At 42.4% G+C, this 20808-nt stretch overlaps 1 protein-coding gene across 1 annotated transcript; it reads right to left on the reverse strand.

Annotated features, from left to right (window-relative positions):
- Positions 1 to 5418: 5418 nt before the first annotated feature.
- CD180 (CD180 molecule) lies at positions 5419 to 20175 on the reverse strand. Its single transcript, XM_015074427.3, has 3 exons — positions 19921 to 20175; positions 11860 to 12026; positions 5419 to 7636 (listed from the first exon to the last, which is right to left on the reverse strand). The coding sequence occupies exons 1-3, from the start codon at positions 20008 to 20010 to the stop codon at positions 5908 to 5910; spliced, it is 1986 nt and encodes a 661-aa protein (XP_014929913.1). The 5' UTR covers positions 20011 to 20175; the 3' UTR covers positions 5419 to 5907.
- Between the last annotated feature and the right edge of the window lie 633 nt (positions 20176 to 20808).

A 20808-nucleotide genomic window follows, 5' to 3' on the forward strand; every position in this document is an offset into this window, starting at 1 on the left:
AGGAGAGACTGAAGACAGTTGGCAGACCACTCCAGATTGGTAGGTGGCAGGTTTAATAAGCAAGGAAACTTACATATGAGGCTTGCCTTGGATGGCCCCAAGACAAGTAGATCGCTACACCCATGTGCTAGAATCTTAACAGTTTATATATAGAGGCCATAACTGGGTTCAGTCACGTGTACCATCCAGATCAACAGAATGTTGCTTTCTTAAGGCTGCTTCTGGAAACCAGCTCCCACTGTGGGAATGGGGGGTAGAGTGTACATTCCAAGGACAGGGGAGGGCATGAGGAGCCTCTGATTGCCCAGATCCTGCTCATGTGTCAACCAGTAGTCCTGTCCTCTTGATGACCTCCTCCAACACTGTATGTTTAAGATTCAAGTACATTGCCATAGCTGTATCTAATCCATTCCTTGTGACTACTGTATCATACCCATGGTGGGCATCTTCCACACTTATCTACACATTTTCCTAGTGATGAACACTCAAACTGCTTTGAACTTCCCCCTCCATAAATAATGTTGCACTAAATATCATTGTGGAGATGTGAAATTTTCTTGGGAAATATACCCTAGCAGAATTCGCGGGCCACATACTTAATTGGACTAATTGTTGTCAGAGGGTCCTAGAATGGCTACACTAGTCTATTACTGTAAGCCATGCATGCAGTTCCTACAACCCCACATCCCACCGGTGCTTTTATCCAGCTCTTCCTTTTTTGCCAGACTAACAGATCGAAACCTTTATCTCATTTTAAGTTCTATTTCTCGATTTCCTAGTGACACCAACAGGTTTCTAATGTTGTTATCCCACCCAAGAATATAGAATATCTCTGCATTTGTTCAGATCATCCCCTAATTTATTTGGTCATGTGTCTATTGTTGGCTATTTAGGTTGTTTCCAAAGACCAGATAAAGAGAAAAAGGGAGACCCAACCTGTTTATAAAGCCCATGAAAGAACATGAAGGGAGAAAGAGTAGACAGATGGCTACACCAATGGCCACCTGTCTTCTTACCTTTGTGGCTCTAATACCTTGTCTTGAACAGTCAAATGCTTGGAGGATATTATCAAAATTTGGGGGGATGAGAGGAGGAAGTTCAATGAAGTTCACTGTTTAATCTTTCATGAACAGTCTTTCATAATAGCTTTTAAAAATAGTCTGTGTAGATTAGTTCTTTCCTTTTTTAAGATACGCATTATCCAGTAAATGATTTCATATCGTAAGTATTGGGATGGAATGGGAGTGGGGGACAGGGCATAGGTGGGAGAGCAGGGGAGGTTAGCAGCAGAGTCTTGTGGCCTGGAAGTTGTGGCAAGAGACTAATAGGCTTTCTGCCCGGGATGTCTCACCCTTGGATTTGAAGGCTTCTTAGCCCTTTATTCCCATTTTGTTACAAAATTCCCTCTTATAGAAAATGGAGCAGTTCTTCAACTCATTTGATGCATGGAGCCTTATATATGACTCTGCCATTGGTTGATAACACTAAGTTTAAGGAAGTATATTTTGCATGAAATCATTTGGTGTAGAATCCAGTGCCAACCCCAGTCTAACCAAATTCCAATATCTGGGGATGGGGCAGGGGGGCGGGTAGAGGAATCTGTTTGGTAATGAATGCCCAGATGTTTCTGGTGATAAACCAGTATCTAGGAGCCACACCTGCCTGTCCCATTCTTCTGTAGCCTTCAAGCTTACTCCCCCACCCCCTATCAGACATTCTAACTCTTAATATTCCAGGCGACTGATTCTAGTGAAATACCCAGGTTCCCCACTTGTGACTTGCTTAGAACCAATCCCTTCTTTCTTGCCATAACTCGAGTTAATTTTTTCTTTAGCATTCAAGACAGATAGAAACAAGGTCAACCACCCCTCTTGCATCTTATAATAATACACAAAAACATTGAAAAGCCATTTATTTCATACTTTTGTAAACTTCAAAATTACAAATGACACTTCTTGAGGAATTGGACAAGTAGGAATGGTATGACAGCTTCCTGTCTTGAAATTTTACTGGTCATGCCTGTGTTTGTGTCTGTGCTGTGTTCAGTTAGCAGTGATGGCTGCTGGCTCTGGGGAAAGGTATAATTTGCTATCAGATTGTGGGAATTGCAGCTCACGCAGAGAGTCCTCTGTGATGGAGGCCAGTCAACTTTTATGGACTTCAATGCTATTTGCTTCAGTACACTTTGAAATGCAGGGTCAGCTCACTGAGCTACAACATGCAATAATAACACACTTTTATAGGAATAGCTTGTCAGAGCAGTAACAACATACGATACATAAAACCAATAAACACACCATGTCTACAGATTGTATCCTAGTAACCAGGATAAAGCAATAAAATTGACAGCAGCTATCAAAAAGCTGCCTTTCTGACTTTGTAGGGTGAATTTACTGTTGCTTAAAACAGAGGAGCTGTCACAAAGCCTTAGATCAGTGTGCAGTTACAGAATAGCAAGTTGCATTACAGGGAAGGGGCACACCCCTGATAAATGAAAGCAAGATGGGCAATTACATTTTGCTAGGGCTTAGGACCCTACCATCTATCATGTGATGCAATCTGCATCACAGATATTCCACAGAATACTTTTGTTTCTGTTTTAACACATTAATCATTACGGAGAACCATGTGGCTATAGAGTGGTAAGACGGCGATTAGTGTATCGTCTCTACAGCTTAAATCCTGCAGTCAAGAAAGAGCTTAAATTTGCTAGAATGCATTCTGGTTCTGTCTTAGACTGGATTCAAAGAGTGTTGAGTTCCATCCTGTCTGATATGGATGAAAGAAGGAAGGAAAGCATGAAACCAGTAGAGAAGGAGGGAAGCACAGAGAGAGAAGGAGAAAAGGAGAGAAGGGAAGAAACAGCAAAGAAAAAGGAAAGAGAAATAAAGATAAAAGGCAGAGAAGGAGGAAACAGTGAGCATGGTTTTTGCATCTTTGTGGTCACTACCAGGAATAGTTCCCAGAGTTTCCAGAGCTGATCCTTTAATTTGGTACAAGCAAATTAATGAAATCAACAAAACAAATGAACTATGTGTCCTGCTACCTTCCTGCCTGAATCCTCAAAGGTGAATGGCTCTTGCACAAGAGTGGGCAGCACGGGGTGGTGTAGTTGGCAGGGATGCTCTCTCTCTTGACTCGGGAGGGTTGGCTGCCTGAACTTATAAACTAACACTGCCTTCATGTCCCTAGAAAGAGGGGTCTTTGGTGTAGCACCAGTTAGGAAGCTGCCTGTTCCACACACTGACAGAGGCTGGCCAAGGCAGCCATGCCCACTTCTGCCTTAGGTCCCTTCTGAGCCCAAAACTCAATGAAAAAAGTCTCGCTCATTGCCAGACTCAAGGCCAATACCAATACAGCAGTGGCTCAAACTGGGCTTCTCGGAATGTTGTTCCACCCTCCTTAGGGCCAGGGAAGGAAGAAAGGGGGATGATGGGTGTGTCCCCATTCCTCGTATTTCTAGCACTTACTTCTTCCACACACATCTTTAAATGACTGCCTCTCCAGGGCTCCCTCAGGAAAGCTAAGGAAAACTTCCTTTTCAGGCACCTGTTTTCCCAAACACTGATACTCAAGGTAATTAAAGCAGCTAATTGTGTGCTGTTTCATTGCATTAGCAGAGTGGTGCTCTGCCTGTGCCCACTCACCAGGTCCCCAGGCCACCTAGAGCTCAAGGGGATATAGTACCCTTTCATCTGTGCTACCTCTCTCCACTTTGAAGGAAGGATGCCTTTGAGTTGGGAGTTACCTGAGGATGCAGAAGAAGGTGAAGAAGGTGTAAGCTCTCGGACACTTTGACCTGCTTCCAGAAAGTAAGGGGGAAGGGAAAGGCCCTTCAGAATAACTTTGAGATAATATGCCTGCTAATAGGCCCTGGGTAAAGTGTGGCCTGGGAGTTAACTGGGGTACCTCCTTCTTAGTATTTCTCACAGTGGGAATAGGGTGAGACACCCACCTTTGGGGCTAAATTTAAGGGTACACCAAAGAAATCAGTAATGAAGATAATATTTTAATGCAATATTAAACTTAAAAAGACTAATGCAAAATATCAACCATGAACAAAATACCAAAATTTTAAACAGAGGCAGGATCGGTATTAATGATTTTTCCTTTTGCCCCCGGCCCTAACATGGTTCAGCATGGGACTATTTTGGATGCCGTTTTTAAAAATTTTGTTGTTTTATTACAGATTTTTTTCATTAATCAAAAGTTTTTAAATATTGCATTAAATTATTTTTGTCTTGATTACTGAGGTGTTTTGGTTCCCCCTTAGATTCTATGCCCAAGGCAAGCACCTCTGTCCCTTTACCGCGTGTTGTTAACCAAGATTTTCTGGGAAAACTTGGCCTCCCACCTAGTACTACCCCCAAAAAATCCCCCAAGGCTACAAGACAAGCAGAGCAACTGCAGGAGAGGTTTATGGCATTTCTTCACTATTTCCTGTCTTTTTTGCCATTCTTGGGGGATATAGCGGTAAAGAGAGGTTGGTTCCCAAGTTTCCACTCTGTTAATATGTCCCACTGTTAGACCCCCAACATAAGGGCTAATAAATTCTGATTGGATATGAAAGTTAATTTTATTTTGATATTCCAATCAGATTTTCATAACTCGAGTTACCACCTCTAGCCTAAAATTTGTTACAGAACTTAAGGTCCTATGAATGCAACACCCTGAATACAAGAGATTTCAGCTCTTGTCCACCATTCCAGACCACAGAAAATCAAGCCTTATAGGAGTGGACCCTTTGGGTCTTGCAAGGCCTAAATCCTAACACTTTCCGCTTCTCTGTCCTTTCTCTCTCTCTCTCTACATTCAATGGTCCTGTCTAATCTTTTCCACTGGTACAATCGTTGCTGACACCCCCAGACTCAACAGAAACTCACTGAGCCAGAGTATTGTGTTGTGGACAGCTAGAGCACAGTGATGCTTTCTTCCACTGGTTTTCATTGCAAATGCACTAGCTCGATTGCTATCCCAGGTGAATAGACTTTTGAGAGATGCCCTGGGAACCAAACCACCATTTATCTCATAGTTCCTGTGGGAAAAAAGCTTCTAAGGACCAGACATTCAAATGAGAAGAGCATTTGGGCCACAGCCATGTGTAAGGTAGGATTTGTAATATAAGACCAAGCACACAAGATCGGTAGAAAACTTCCGTGGTTCTGAAGTGAGAGTGGCCAATGTAGCAAAAATCCTAGATTGGGGGTTGGGGGACTGGTGGGGTGGTTTTTGCTTTTGGTTTTTCTGTTTTGTTTTCTTTTGTTTTGTTTTGTTTTGTTGTACCTATTTACACCCTAGTGGAATTGTAGAGACCTTAGAGACTTAGAATTAAGGAGATAAATGAAGTTGATTTGATGTCACGATTCATTCCTCAGCCTTTTCTTTTAAATTCCCTTGTGTATTCCCTTTTTCATTTAAAAAAAAAAAAGGATTGAGACTTTATCCTCAACAAGTTTCTCAAATGACTGTCTTATTGAGGACTCAGAGCCAAGCACGATGCCCAAGCCACAGGAGACAGAGTTTGGACTGGGGTCACCAGTGCCCCCAAGTTGTTGGTCTCCTTTTAGGGTCAGGGTATGCGCTGCTTCGGGAAGTGTCCACGAGTGGAAGGAAGATCACCTCCTCGAACATTCCTCTCCTGGCCTTTCCCTGCCACGGGTCCTCCAACCACCTTTCATGTGAGCAAATGGCTCTGTGTCTCTCACAGCTGTTGTTTGGTCCCCTGGTCCTAGTCAGTTTACATTCCAGGAAGGTTCATTAGCTCTGGGACTCAGAAAAGCACAGCAAGTCCTGTCCAGCTGCAGGAACCAATCTGAAAATTCTGACAGCCAACAACAGACAACAGTTCCTTTACTTGGGGCAGTTTCCCTAAACACATTCATTTGCCATCTCCAGAAAGCTTCAGCACTAAATGTGCTCATATTTCCACCTGAGGAGGAATTTAACTGAAAAAACGAGCAGAATGGCAATGAAGAGTAAAAATACTATAAGAAAGAAAATGCCCACAGCCGTAATCCCACAGGACAGTTCGACATCATACAGTTTAAATCCCCTTAAAGATGGAGGGTTTGCACACATGGTTTCCTCCACACCCTCAATTTTCTGCAGGTTTTCTTTGTACCATGTTATAAAATGTATGTTCGAACAAGTGCAGTCCAGGGGATTGTGGCTTAAGTTAATGGTGTTCTGCTGGGACAGGGTGTGGAGGAGAAGAGGTGGGATGGCGTGGATGCTGTTGACGGCCAGATTGAGGTAGATCCCCTGAAGATGGCTAAGAGCATCGATGCTATCGCCCGTCAGGCTGTTGTAGCTTAAGTCTATGTGACTCATTTTTCCAAGGCTCTGGAATGCTTGCTTGTCTATGGAAAGGAGGTCACAGGAGGATAAACTAAGAATCTCCAAGCTGTTCAAGGGCTGAAGTAGGTTGGTCTTTGAGATGCGCCTATCTTGAAAGTGATTCCCCTGTAAATTTAGATGGCGGAGATCCACCAGGCCTGCTAGAAGGTGCTGATTGCTGGTATCCAGGAGACAGTGAGAAAGATTCAGAACCTGTAGGAGACGGAGGTTTTGGAAAGGACTTTGTGGAGCCTTAATGCGCAAGTGGGTAAATGCCAAATCTAGATGTTCTAACTGAGGACATTCTTTGAATGCCTGACTCTGAAGACCAAGAGGCTCATTGTAGCTCAGGTTTAGGTATTGTAAGTGGGGCAGGTTTTTGAGTTGCAGATTGCAGCAGTCGGAAGCTTCTATATCATTGTGGCTTAAATCAAGTTTCTGAAGATTTTCTAGTTTTTCCAAACACCCAGCACCGAAGTCAAGTGTTTTCATGTTGCCTTTGATAGAGAGGTCTGTGAGGGATGGAAAACTGGCAGCATTGATCTGACACAATTGGTCAAAATTATTTACATTGAGAACTAATTTCTTGAGAGCATTCATACCCTCAATCCCGGAGGGCAATGCTTTCAGGTGAGTTGCCGTCAGATCCAATTCCTTAAGTTGAGTGAAGCAGCGAAATGTGGTAGATGAGATATTAGAGAAATGGTGCTTCTGTAGATTGATGCTTTCCACAGACATTTCACAAAGTCCCTCAAACATGGCTGGAGTAAGGTCTTGGTCATCAGAGTCTTCGAATGTCCCCAGCCAGAGAGACTGAGTAGTGGAGTTCTGTAGACCTTTTAATATAACAGACAAGTTAAGAATCCCTCCAAATTTCAAACTTTGGAAGCTTTTTGAATGGAAAGCTCCAGGCTCAATGGCTTTAATGTCATTGCCGTTGAAATTAAGGCTTAGGTTGGTGGCCTTCTCCAGAGCATTCATGTCTTCACTCGAGATATAGTATATAGCGTTATTCTGAAAATCCAGGACTTTCAAATTCTGTGTTGGGAAGTTCTCTGGGAACTTAATGGAGGAAATATGGTTGCTTCCAAGATGCAAACTTTCCAACTGTTCCAGATTATACACTGGGATAAACTCGAGATTGGATATTCCTGTTTGGATTAAGGAAAGATGCTTCAGCGATTTGGGCCCATTAAATGCTGTTTCTGCCATGAATATCAGGGGATTTCCAGTCAATACAATTGTGTTCAACTGATGCTGGTATTGAAAAGTGTCTTCATGTACCCAGTTAATTTGGCACCTTAAAAATTATTTAAAAATAATTAATTAGATAAAAGAAACACTCTGTCACAGTGACTAGTATTAACAAAGCCATCTTTTGTGTAGAGTAAAAACAGTATATATCGTTATTTGAGGTAAAACATTAAAAATTTTCTGCAGCACCAACAGATTACCTGTCGAATTAATGACTAGCCTCAGTTCCGCACACTCTGATTTAGAATTTTTTCCAGAAATCTTATCCCTTTGCATTGAACTCTCAGAGGTTTGTTTATAGAATCTAGGGAACAGTTGGTCATTTGACTTTAGGGAAAATGGAGGTATTATTTACTGTTGTAAGTAATATACAATATGTAGCATATAATGTATACTATAGAACAAATGATATGTGATATGTGTATCTGTGTCACCCTGGACAAGTCACAAATTTTCTCAAACTTTTGTTCCATCTATAAAGTAAAGAAGTGATGAGTGCTTTAGGCAATGGCTTTTAACCAAATGATACATATGAAAATGCTCCATAGAAATATGGAGCAGTACAGGTGTCATTCTGGTAATGCACCTGAAAATACTGGATTACGCATGTGTGAGCACATGCGTGCGAGCGCGCGCGCGTGCGTGCGCGCGCACACACACACACACACACACACACACACACAGCTACCCTGGAAGTCACTAAGGGAGTTCCTTAGAAACACACTAAAGGAGCTGTGAAAAATAAGCTGGAATCCCTAGGACCAAGTGAGCCCTGGTCACTTGTCATATTTGCCAATATCTGCCAGTCTTTGATGGCCTAAAGCCTGAGTTAAAATGAGCCACATGTACCATGGCAGGAGACAAAGCTTGGGATCCAAGCAGGGTAGGAGATCCTATCAAAAACCTACAGACCACCAACATCTTCAGAAGGGATCCTTTTAGTGGATCACCTTAAAAAAAGAAAGCTCATAGAGGGTGACCTGGAGGATATGTGTTTATCTTGGCCCATGGCTTTAGATGGAGCCACAAGGGTAACAACGAGAAAAGTCTCCCCCTGGGATTCTCAAACCGTAAGCTTCCACTCACGAGGGCTGGGGTCTGAACTGACACTACCTCTGTGGATCTCCCGAAAGGAGCCCAGGTAGAAAATTGAGTCTAAAATGGCTCCAGAATGGTAGTGACTTCAGAGAGCAGCAGAAGTGAATAGAAATTTCTTTTTGAGTGATATACCTATTTAATTAATTTGTAATAAAAACTACTTGCAAACCTAAAGTAAAGATAGTAGTACAATGAACTTTCATATACCACACGGGTGCAACAGTTCTCAAGATTTTGCCAGATATACTTCCTGGCTTCTTCTTTTCCCTCCTCTCCTTCCTGAAGTGGTTTAAATCAAATCCTAGACATCCCGAACATATTTCACTATGCATCTCCAGAAATGTTTAGGCTTATTGTCTGTAGCCATAATGCCATGGTCTAATCCCAGGAAAGTATTTTAAACAAAGATTTACATCAAGTTCCAAAAGATAAATGAGCTCAAAATAAAACTTCACTGAATACATAAGGGCAATTCATTAGCCAAAGTCAGTTTTTAAAAAATGTTCTACGGGAACACCTGAGTGGTTTAGTCGGTCAAATGTCCACCTCTTGATTTTAGCTCAGGTCATGATCTCACGGTTCATGGCATAGAGCCCTGGGGCGGGCTGCACTCTGGCAGCACGAGCCTGCTTGGGATTCTCTCTCTGTCTCTCTCTGACCCTTCCCTGCTTGCCTGTGTGCACATGTACTCTCTGAAAATAAATAAACTTAAAAAGAATTATAAGTATATTCTGCATAATTAAGTGAAAGAAACAACAGATACCAGAATTATCAGATATATCTCATAATACATATATGATTTGGAAAGAATATGTGATATTCCTGATATATATTATCAGAATATATCATATATTTAGATCAAACATGCATTTGATATGTTTAAAGGAAACAGTGTGAACCAATAATAGGAAGAAGGAAAAACTTATTAAAGCTGATCTGATATATCTGAAATGAAAAGTCATTGAAATTTATTGAAATAGGAAGTTAATGAAATTGAAAAGCCAATGGATATTTATACAAGAGATTAGCTGAAGAGGGTATTAATGGACTAAAAGGGGATACGAGAAAATTACCTAGAATATAGTCCAAAACACCAAAGAGGTGGAAAACAAGAAAGATATATTGATGTTACAAAGGATGGATGAGAAGATGCATGTAAATCTAATCAGAGATCCAGAAGAAATAAAAGAGTGACCAGGAGCAAGCCAAGTTTCAAACAAATAATGGCTAGATTATTTTAGAATTGATGAAAGGCACTAATCACAGATTCAGGGAGCCCAAGCATCTACACAGTGCAGCCCTGTGATATTACAGAATGCCAAAGACAAAGAGAAACCGTTGAAAACACCCAGAGAGAAAAGATCACCTACGTGAGCACAATGATTAGACAGACAGGTGACTATCTAACAGCAAGAAGGCACAAAGCGAATGGTAGCATCAAAGGGCTAACTAAGAACAAAAAACCGTCACTTGCAATTATGCCAGAAAAGACTGTCTTTCAAGAAAGAGACTAAAATAGGGGCGCCTGGGTGGCGCAGTCGGTTAAGCGTCCGACTTCAGCCAGGTCACGATCTCGTGGTCCGTGAGTTCGAGCCCCGTGTCAGGCTCTGGGCTGATGGCTCAGAGCCTGAAGCCTGTTTCCGATTCTGTGTCTCCCTCTCTCTCTGCCCCTCCCCGTTCATGCTCTGTCTCTCTCTGTCCCAAAAAAATAAATAAACGTTGAAAAAAAAATATAAGAAAGAGAGTAAAATAAAGACATTTTCGGAAAAACAAAAATCGAGGGAGTTTAATCCTAAGAGACTTTCACCAAAGACATTTTGGGGGATGTACTTCAGGAAAAAAGAAAAATTATTCCAGAGAGGAAATCTGAAAAGCAAGATGGAAGAATGAGCAAAAAACACCAGAAAACATGTTGGTAGAGCTAAAGAAATGTGGCTGTTCAAAAGAATAAAAATTGTATCTGATTGGTGGCCAGATAAAAGGCAGGGGCTAGGGGACTAAGGAGAGGGATTTTAGGAAGTATGAGGTCATATTTTTTATCATCTTTCGAAAATAACAAGAGGAAACTTAGAGTCTTCTATCTAGAGAAGCTGTCATGGCCCCATGCACTCCTTCAAAATGTGGTCAAATCCATTTCATCTAAAAATGAGAAGTGGTAAAGCAGAGGGCAAGTAAATGTCCTGGGGGCATACTAGGTAGGTAGCAGAGTAATCTCTGTCCCTGTCTGCAAGGGCAAGACTTTGTCTCAGTGAAGTGTTGCTAGGCAATAAGTGGAATCTTGGCCCTGGAGGTGGCCTGGGGTCATTTGGAGGACTCTGGACTGAGAGTCAGGAGAGCAGAGACCCAGTTGCCTTACTCTGTGACCTTAACCAAACTCACCAAATCTCCTTGAGCTTTCACTTCCTCTTCGAACATGAGTTGGACTGTAATATACAGCATGCCTACCTCCCAGGGGTGGTTATAAAGATGAATAGTCTTACGGATGTGAATGTTCTGCTACCCTGGGCAGAAGCTGAAACTGAACCACCTAAGAAATAGAGCTGCTGCAAGGGATACATGCCTCATACACATGCAGAGCCCTTTCCCCTCTTACACACACACACACACACACACACACACACACACACACACATACACACACACACACACAATCATGTTGCAATTCCCTTCTGGTTTCTTCTCTTATTTTCTTGTAATACTTCTGCCTTCTGGTTCACAAACACTGGTTCAGTATTTGGAATCCTGACTCTGCTTCTAAAATTAAATGATGGAACTATTTTCCCAACTTACAGGGGAGAAAGTTAGTGGCTTATGTGTTTCTTCTGTAAATTTTTCTTAAAATGTTATCACCCAATAATAAACTACACTAACATGTAGTATAATACGGCATCTGACTGAACGAAAGATTTGTCTTTAGTATTCCTTAAAACTTCTTAAACAACATTGTTGATGCAGCATCGTTTGAAAACAATCCACTCTTCTGTTCACTTATTGGGTTTCATTAATACAACATTTCACCTGCATAAAAATATTTCATGGGGAAGAGTAAACACACAGTATAGGTAGAACGCCCCTGTGCTCCCAAAAGAAGGTCCTGGAAACAATTTGAATGCAGGTTGTATTATTCCATAAGTAAAACATCAGCCACACAGAAGAAACTCAGATACATACCTGGTTAAGTCCAAAAACATAAGATCGATGAGTCTGGTGAAAGTTGTATTTTCAATTACAGGCAAGAAGTTAAAGCCAAATTCTAAAAATTCTGTTGTGTTTGGTAGAGTGTCAGGAACTTCTGTGAGACCTAAATTTTCACAGTTATAAGTTTTGTTGGCTTCTTTCTGACAAGAGAAACAATGGAAATTAATATCAGAGTTGGTAATTTGATTGATTAGCAAAATTACACATATTTTATCCTTTGCACAGCAATCCCACTTCTAGGAATCTTACCAAATACACACCTGCAAATACCCAAAGTGACTTGTGCATAAGATTATATTATTTTAGCATATTTTTGTAATACCAAAAGGTAGGCAGTCACCAGATTATTCATCACTGTAGGACTAGTTGAACAAAATATGGTCCATTCACAAGATGGAATCTTCTGCAGTTGAAAATGGAATGAGTAGGGTCTCCACATGTTAATATGGAGTGACATCCAGGCATATTATAAGGTGTAAAAAGCAAGGTGCAGAGTGAGCTTATAGTATATACAGTATATGGTATGTCACATATAGCATACTGTATGTGTATTTCTTACATTTGCAAAGAGAAGCCATGGGGAAAGGCCCCACACTCATTGCCTTGAAGGGGAAAAAAGGAACCAGATAGAGAAGCAGGGAAGGAAGACTTATCTTGATTATACTTACACAGTTCTGATTTGGGATGCATGGAAATGTTTTATTTCATTTTGAAAACAGATAAACTCTGCGTTAGCATTAACAGAACAAGACAATCAGACATTTCACACTTTCTGATGGAGACAGATTCCTGCCCCCCAGAAATTAAATTTGAACACAAGACTTTAGGCTTAATTTACAGCCTACAAATGAAACGAGAGGTTTAAGTTAAAACAGCCTGCACGGTAGCTGTCAGCCAAATGCCCAAGGCGGAGCATCCTGTAGAATAACTGACTTTGTTTTGTTGACATGTGAATGGTGTTGGGGAAGTAGAGAGGAAGGTGGATGGGGCAAGAGGAGACTGCTCCTGTTAAAAGAGACAGCAATAGAAGCTCTTTAAGAGATACAACCAACAACAGAGTAGCCCTTGTTTTGATTCTGATTCACATGAAGCATCAGGAAAAGACATTTTATAGACTATCAAGAAATTTTGAGCACACGATATTAGAGAATATTAAGGAATTAGGAATTTCTGAATGATAACAGCAATGTTCTTATTCTTTTGAAATGCATTTTGAAGTATTTCTGCATAAAAGGACTTGATGTTTGGGATTTCTTTTAAAATATTCTGGGCATGAAGGAGGGGAGGAGGGGATACATGAAATCAGTAGGCAAAATATCAGTGATTGTCGAACGTCGATATATACATGGAGGCTCCTTGTAACTACTTCTGTATCTGTTTCAAAATGTTCTGTCCCCATCCTCAGTTGCAGACAGCCCTGCTTAGCTGGGAACAGAAGACTGAGCATGTTCTCCTTTACTATGAAGCCTGATGTTTTAGAGATGTCACATTTTAATTGCTTTCTGCTTTACTCCAACTTCTGCGTAGTGGTGCACTTTTTGTGGGTACCGCGAGCGTATGTATGCTCACCTACTGGATATCACGTTTTCTTCTATATTGTGATAATATTATCAGTGTTACTGATGAAAATGCCATATTTTTATTTCCTTGTAATTCATTCCTCATTTTATAGACCCAATGTCCTCCAGGCACTGCCACAAATCCACCTAATGTCCTTGAAATTCACACTTCGCCTTTAAAACTTAGGATGTAGCTGACTGGTGGGAAAAACACATGTTGCCAGACCCCCCTTGTGCCCATGCACATGGATGGCCCCAAGAGGAAATGAATGTAACTTCCCCAGTAGCTGCTAAGGTTTGGAGGAGCGTTGAGAAGACATTTCCCTTTTCTGGGGTGCACTGGCGTAACTGATGTCACATATACTTGGAGAAAGGGACCTTTCCTCAATTTGTCTTGAGCTATTCTGGTCCTACAGCAAAAGGCGCCACGCTGGCAATTCCCTCCTTCTCCTGAATATATAAGCACCCGTGACACCTAAATTAGTCCTCTTCTGTGCTTTACTAAGCACTTTTACTGCATTAATGTGATTCGGAAAGTTGAGAATCCAGCAGGAGCTCTATGGAGCCAGTGGCCTGAGGGAGCTTCTAGCAAATGGAAAGGCAGATAAATGAAATAGCTCAGTTTTATCCCAGTGAAAAACAAAACTAGTGGATAACATTCCCACAGAGTTCTGAGAAACCCACCATGAGCCGGTGTCATACATTAATCTCTACTTAGGTATAAGCTGCAATGAACTCTCTGCCCTTGATTCCTGGGAGAACGAGGCAAATGACAAGCATTGCAGCTTATAAGAGAATTCAAAAAGCAAGCACATTTTGGAGAATGTCCTGAGCTCCACCCACACGACCCTTCCCCTTTGGCTTTCGTATTCACATTCTTGTACACTCACAGTTACTATCACAGATGGTGACATGAAGCATCCCATGCTCTGGAATCACTCAAGCAGCATTAAATTGTTTTCAGTCTCTCGAATTTTTTTAAAATTTTTAAAAATGTTTTTATTTATTATTGAGAGATAGAGAGAGAGAGCATGAGCATGGGAGAGGCAGAGAGAGAGGGAGACACAGAATCTGAAGCAGGCTCCAGGCTCTGAGCTGTCAGCACAGAGCCTGACGCGGGGCTCAAACTCACAAACTGTGAGATCATGACCTGAGCCGAAGCCGGACGCTCAACCGACTGAGCCACCCAGGGGCCTCACCCCCTTTAAAAAAATTTTTTTAAATAGTCTCTCAAATTTTTTAAGGCAGGAAGTATACACACACACACACACACACACACACACACACTGTTGTTCTCATTCCTTTTTTGTTGAGAGTAAATTGTAGACATCATGACCCATTACCCCTAAGTCTCCTGAGAACAAGGACATCTCTTCTATAACCACAGTGCCAATGCCTAATTGAGAATATTGAACATTGATACAATGTTATTATACAGTGTACACATTTTGGCAATTGTCTTAATATTATCCTTTATAGTAATTTGGTTTTTTCTAGTCCACCTTCACACATTGCATTTAGTTTTTGTGTGTCTTTAGTTTGAGGCAATTCCTTAGCCTTTTGTTGTCTCTCATGGCATTGATATATTTATCAATAACACACACACACACACACACACACACAATGTCCCTCACTTGAAGCATCTTTCCTCATGATTTGATTCAGGTTATACAGTTGTGGTAGAAATACTACATGAGTGAGGTTGTGTCTTTCTCACTGCCAGGATCCTCACAAAACTTTTTGAGAGGGAGTCGTGATGAATAGAGCACAGGATTCTAGGACTGCAGCATGACCCTGCAATGGAGAAGGGACAGGATGCAGAGAAGGAATATAGGACTGGGCTGGCTGCCAGGGTCACATGTATAGTTGCTCCTCCAGGCAGATACCCACCCCTGCTTCTGCAGCCCCCGTGGGTCCTCTGAGCACCACGTGACTACTTCCTGTCAAAGCAGCCTTCATTCTCTAGCCCTCAGTGTGGGGTTATTGTCGAAAATCACCTTCTCCCACTCCTACTTTTGCAGGTCCCTTCTTGATGTGAACCCGTGCAGCCAGGAGGGCTGTGCAAGGAGACACAGCATTCACAACAACCCCATGCCTACCCCCGGTCCTAAGTCATGGGCCATTTCCTCAGGACCTGCTGTGCACTGGGACCTGTACCAACCACTTTGTCTCCAGCTTCATATCAGAGCCGTCCCTTTTCCACAGAGTGGGACTCGTAAGTGTTAAATCTGTGTTTGCAATCCCTTTTCCTTCCAGGTAATTCATTTGCATTTTTTCAATCAGGATCTTATTTTGCTTCCTTCTGCTGTAACTCTAACTCTCTGCTATCCCATTGTATTTTCTCGTCTCGAAAGTGTTGAAATCATTTTCTAATTTTGAACCTTTTGAGTTTCACCAAGTGCTGATTCCCACCTTTCTAACGTCTCCTCTGCATTGCCGAATGCAGCAGCATTCGAATACACCGCAGCCAGCGACCCCATGCACAGAGTCTGGCATGCAGAACACTGAGCCTCCCTCCAGAGTTAGCAGTGTGACTGCATCAAATCCCAGAGTAACAATTACTCTCTGAAAATAAAACAAAATATTCCCAAGAGGGCACAGTCCTAAAATTTCATTGTTAACCTGATTCCTACAGGCAAAGGGCATCCCAATTATATGCAGTTCATTTTCTATGTATCTTGAGTCAGACTGCTTGGGTTCAGATCCCAGCTTTCAACCACTAAACTGTATTCTCTGAGCCTTCTGTTTCGCCACCTGTAGATGGGGGATAACGTTGTTTGTGGGCCAACTCGGAGGATTAATGAGACCATGTACGTTGAGCACTCATAAGAGGAGTTTGTGTTTTACTGGTTCATCACAATATCATGTCATTGTTTAGAGCTCTTCAGAAGCCTCTGTATCTGTGAATTTGTGAACTTGGAGTTCTTCCAAAAAAGAGCTCCACTAGGCATTTCCCACCCCTACCTAGGACTGAAGAAGGACTGTCTTCCTCCCATAGGTTTGAGGGGACAGGATAGCCACCATTGAGCCCATCTGAAATGAAAGGCATGTCTACACTACAGTGTAATTATTCAAGAGTGTATCTAAACTGTTACCAGAATTCAAATCACAGAACACTGTATTTCACTTATGCTTTGCACATCTGTCAGCCTCCAAAGACCTGGTCCTGGCTCTAATTTTCTTACTTATGGTTCACATGTATACAGAGAAAACAATAGAAGAATATAACACAAGAAACACACACATACAGAAGAAAACAACAGTAGAATATAACAGTGGAAGATTCCACATGGAGTGTTTATGGAGGCTCATTATATTTTTAGAGCTTGTCTACCTTAGAAATATTTTTCAAACAAAAAGTTTTACTAAAAATTCATCTTGACTCCCACTTCACATTGTATGCAGAAAACAATTCCAGTCGGCTATAGCTCTAAATGTGAAACCTAACAATAGAGATAAATACAAAGTCAACTTCGAGAAAAGAGAGGATAATACTGTCATGGCCTCAAGGTCGGCAAATTTTTTTAAACAGGACAGAAATGCGCTGAGAATAAAGGAACAATTATAAATCAAGCTGCATTAAAGTTAAGAACTTTCTGTGCCTCTCTCATGTACACATGCACACATAGATATGCAAATGGCTAACAAAGTTGAAAATATCCTCAGTCATCAGGAAAGTAAAAATTAAATCCCAATTAAATATCATTATTCACCCATCAGAATTGTTAACATTCTTAAACAAACAATAGCAAATATTAAGATGGGGAGTAATCAGAATTCACATACATTGCCAATGAGTATAAATGGGTACTAACCCTTTGGAAAACAGGTTGGCGATACCTACTGAAATTAAATATATGTATACCCTATGACCCAATACATCCCCTCCCTGGCAAACACCTAATAAAGATTTGCGTATTTGTTCGCTAGAGACAGAGATATGAATGTCCAAAGCAGCAGCGTTTATAATAGCCAAGAAATGGACAACAGTGCAAATGGCCACTAACAGTAGGATGAATAAATAAATAGTGGTTCGCTAGTACAACCGAATACCATTCAGCAATGAAAATAAACAAATGATTGCTGTATGCAGCATCTTTGGTAAATGTCCCGTATTTACTGCTTTGCAAAAGAAGCCAGACACAAAAGACTATACAGCATGAGGTCTCTGGTATATAAAATTCACAAAGAGGCAAAATCTTTCTTTGATGATAGAAGTTAAGAGTACCGGGTGCCCCTGGGGGCTACTGACTGGGAATATGCACGAGGGGGCTTCTGAGTTGCTGAGAAGGTGCTATTTCTTGATCTGTGTGCTGGGCACACGGATGTGCTCGCTTTGGAAAAGACTCATTAAACTGTACACTTAGGATTGGGGAACCTTCTGTATGTATGTTTTACTTCATTAAAAGGTTTACTAAACTCAAAACAAAGCAAAAAAAAAAAAACCCCAAACAAACCAACCCACCTTTGTTTTCAAGATAGGGCCTGATAAGCTAATGGGGGCCACATGAGCACACAGACAGTATGTGGTTAATTCTGCTTCAACTGGAGGAGAGAACAAAAGAGGGAAAGGAAAGCCAGCATGAGGGCCAGGCAGGCTAGAGTAATGTGCACTTGAAAAGGGGCCAGACCCTTCAACCCAAAGCTTCCTCTTCCACCACTTCCATTTTTATTCCACTTTCTGCAGCCCAGAAGTTCCTTACCTTCAGGAACAAACTCTCATTCATCTTGGTAACCCCCAGGAACTTGCCAGTACACACATAGAGTGATGGCTGGTAAACAGCCTGAGAATCCTGCTGCTGAGAACTCAGACACGATAGAGGATATATAAATGCAAGTATAGATCCAATGTTAATTGCCTTGGTTCCAAGGCATTTAAAATCAGTCCTTTCAGAGGGAGGGCTGCAGTCTCACCTGCAGAGGTTTCAGTCTCACCTGACTTAACCAAAAAGAAAAGCTCTTACTGCCACATAGGGACAGGCCTGGAGATCCTGGGACCCTCAGCATCACTTTTGCCACCTGAGTGTCAGGGAGGCCTCAGAAACAGGCAACAAAAAGACTAGGGCGCGGTCCCTGTTTCTCTCCCCTCTACTCTGCCAAAGCAGGAGCCACTTGCAAAAAGCAACGGGCAACTCTGGAACCTAATGTCTTCAGTAGGAAGCTAGACTGGTCCAGCATTTCCATGGGCTTTCCAGAATCTCCCAGGACTCCTGTGTGGGCTTCTGAAGGGCTGTGCAGGCTTTGCAGGAATGCAGGGATTTAAGAGTTGAACTGGTAAGCTTCAGAATGGGGTATTTAAAATAGCCTGGTTCCCAATAAGCTGGGAATTGGAATTTAAGTGTGATATTATCCTACCTGAGGATGTTGGCAGATGGTGGGTAGCATACCTACCTGGTCACTGAGGAGGTGGTGTTCCCACTCCTACCCTCATATCATGTCACCTACACGTATGTGTGTAATTGACCTTCTGACCTGAGTGTTGAAGAGAGAGCCTTCTGGGGCTGATAAAAACCTCTTACTTGACCCCTTCTGTTGCGGGCTGCTTTGTGTCATTCCCAAATTCCTATGCTGAAGTCTTAACCCGAGTACTCAGAAGGTGACTTTATTTGGAAAAAAGAGTCTTTAAAGAGGTAATTAAGTTGAACTGAAATCATTAGGATGGGCCCTAATATAGTATGACTGGTGTCCCTATAAGAAGAATAAATTAGACACATACAAAGGGAAGATGATGCGAAGACATGGAAGATGGCCGTCTACACAGGGAGAGCCAATGAACGAGGTCTCCGAGAAACTAACCTTGCTGACGCCTGATCTTAGATGTCTAGCCCCCAGAATTATGAGTAGTTTCTCAGTGAGAGGAAGGTTGCAGCATTTTAGAAGATGGCAAGGGACCCCCTCCAAGAACTTCCCACGAGTTGGTAAATATTGTTAAGGCCAAAACAGAAGATGCAGTTTGGCTCTGTTCTCCAATGTTACTCCTGTGGGTCAGTGAAACAGATGGAGGGCTGTCCAATTGGAGGAGAAAGCCAGACTCATTCAGAGTGATCTCTATAGGCTCTAAAACCTGGCACAGGCCATCTTCGCTAATCTCCAGGAAACCAAAAAACTGTTTGTGGAGTAGTGGCCATATGCTGGGATGTTGGACAAACAGCACCTCCATTCTGGAAGCACATTTGGAAGGCTGCTCTTTGTACCGAGACCCTGTTGGTATCATATGTCTCAATTAGGATCGTTTCGAGGGAATTGTTTGTAGAGGAGGAAAACTCTCACTTCTTCCAACGGATAATTTTTGAGATCATCCCCTGGCTGAGCTCTATGGCTCCTTCTTCATTCTGAAGAAGAACCTTTCTCCATACCCTGTCACCCTTTTAAAGACAGTGAATATAGGGAGGCCAAGGCTCAGATAGGACTGCGTGCTGAATCTCAAAATTTCCAGGCAGTTTAATCTGGATAAAGACAAACAGTTTGGACTCACCTCAGTGCACATCTGATCCGAGGAGGTGATGGCTTTACAGCTGGCAGAAAACATCACTGCCAACAGGAAGCAGCTGGCACAGGGAGCCATCACCCGAATGAGGCCACCCCAGCTTGGTGGGCTTATCTTATGCCTGGAGCAGAGAAATGGAATCAAACTCTAATGGCCTCAGTTATTCGGCAGGCAGAGAAGTGCTCAGAAGGGTGATCTGGGAACAAGAAATGCTGTTGATTGCTCAGCTGGTTCTGTGCTGCAAAAAAAAAAAAAAAGGAAGTCCCTTTTGCATATCACCAATCCTCCTTGCCAAAAATAGCTGAGAACCCAGCCTCAGAATGGCCCAGTGTGTTTCCTGGCAAATATGAGTCAGTTGAGCACCCCTCTGGGGCTGGTCACCCGGACTCTCAATGGGATGGTTTCTATGGACATTAGGCCAGCTTCAAGAGTTTGGCTAATTCCAACAGCTTCTGGTCTCTTCGGCGAGACAGACTATAGAAGCAGGAAGCTGTCCTCACAAAGGAGGCCACTTTGTTAGTTGTGCTAGGTGAGTGACCTGGACAGGTGCAGCGGCGTGCCTTGGGGGCAGATGGAAGGACCGGGTTCTGCAGTGGCACCTGCTGAGGTGGGTACTGGAACAGGAGGGAAAGGGCCATCCCCAGAAAGGGGCTGTACCCGCTCTTTGCACCTCCCCTGCTGCCTCGGGCACCCGGTTCGTATTGCCTCTGGTCTTGGTCCAGAAGGAGGACACATCCATCCTCAGACCCTGTGATTCAGGCCGGCTAAATCAGCTGGGGTGGAGTCTCCTCTTTTTCCCTTTGAACCTGACCCAGGGAAGCAGGGGTCACTGCTGTATCCAGAGCATTCTGGCTCAGAGAGCAGAGTTAAGGATGT

Source organism: Acinonyx jubatus, chromosome A1 (genome assembly GCF_027475565.1).
Source record: "Acinonyx jubatus isolate Ajub_Pintada_27869175 chromosome A1, VMU_Ajub_asm_v1.0, whole genome shotgun sequence".
Taxonomy (NCBI): domain Eukaryota; kingdom Metazoa; phylum Chordata; class Mammalia; order Carnivora; family Felidae; genus Acinonyx; species Acinonyx jubatus.

Coding starts and splice junctions, on each gene's coding strand:
- CD180 (XM_015074427.3), bottom strand. CDS start 20,010: ATGGCTCCCTGTGCCAGCTGCTTCCTGTTGGCAGTGATGTTTTCTGCC. Junction 12,027..19,920: donor CGGATCAGATGTGCACTGAG/GTGAGTCCAAAC, acceptor TTCTCTTGTCAG/AAAGAAGCCAACAAAACTTA. Junction 7,637..11,859: donor ATGTTTTTGGACTTAACCAG/GTATGTATCTGA, acceptor ATAATTTTTAAG/GTGCCAAATTAACTGGGTAC.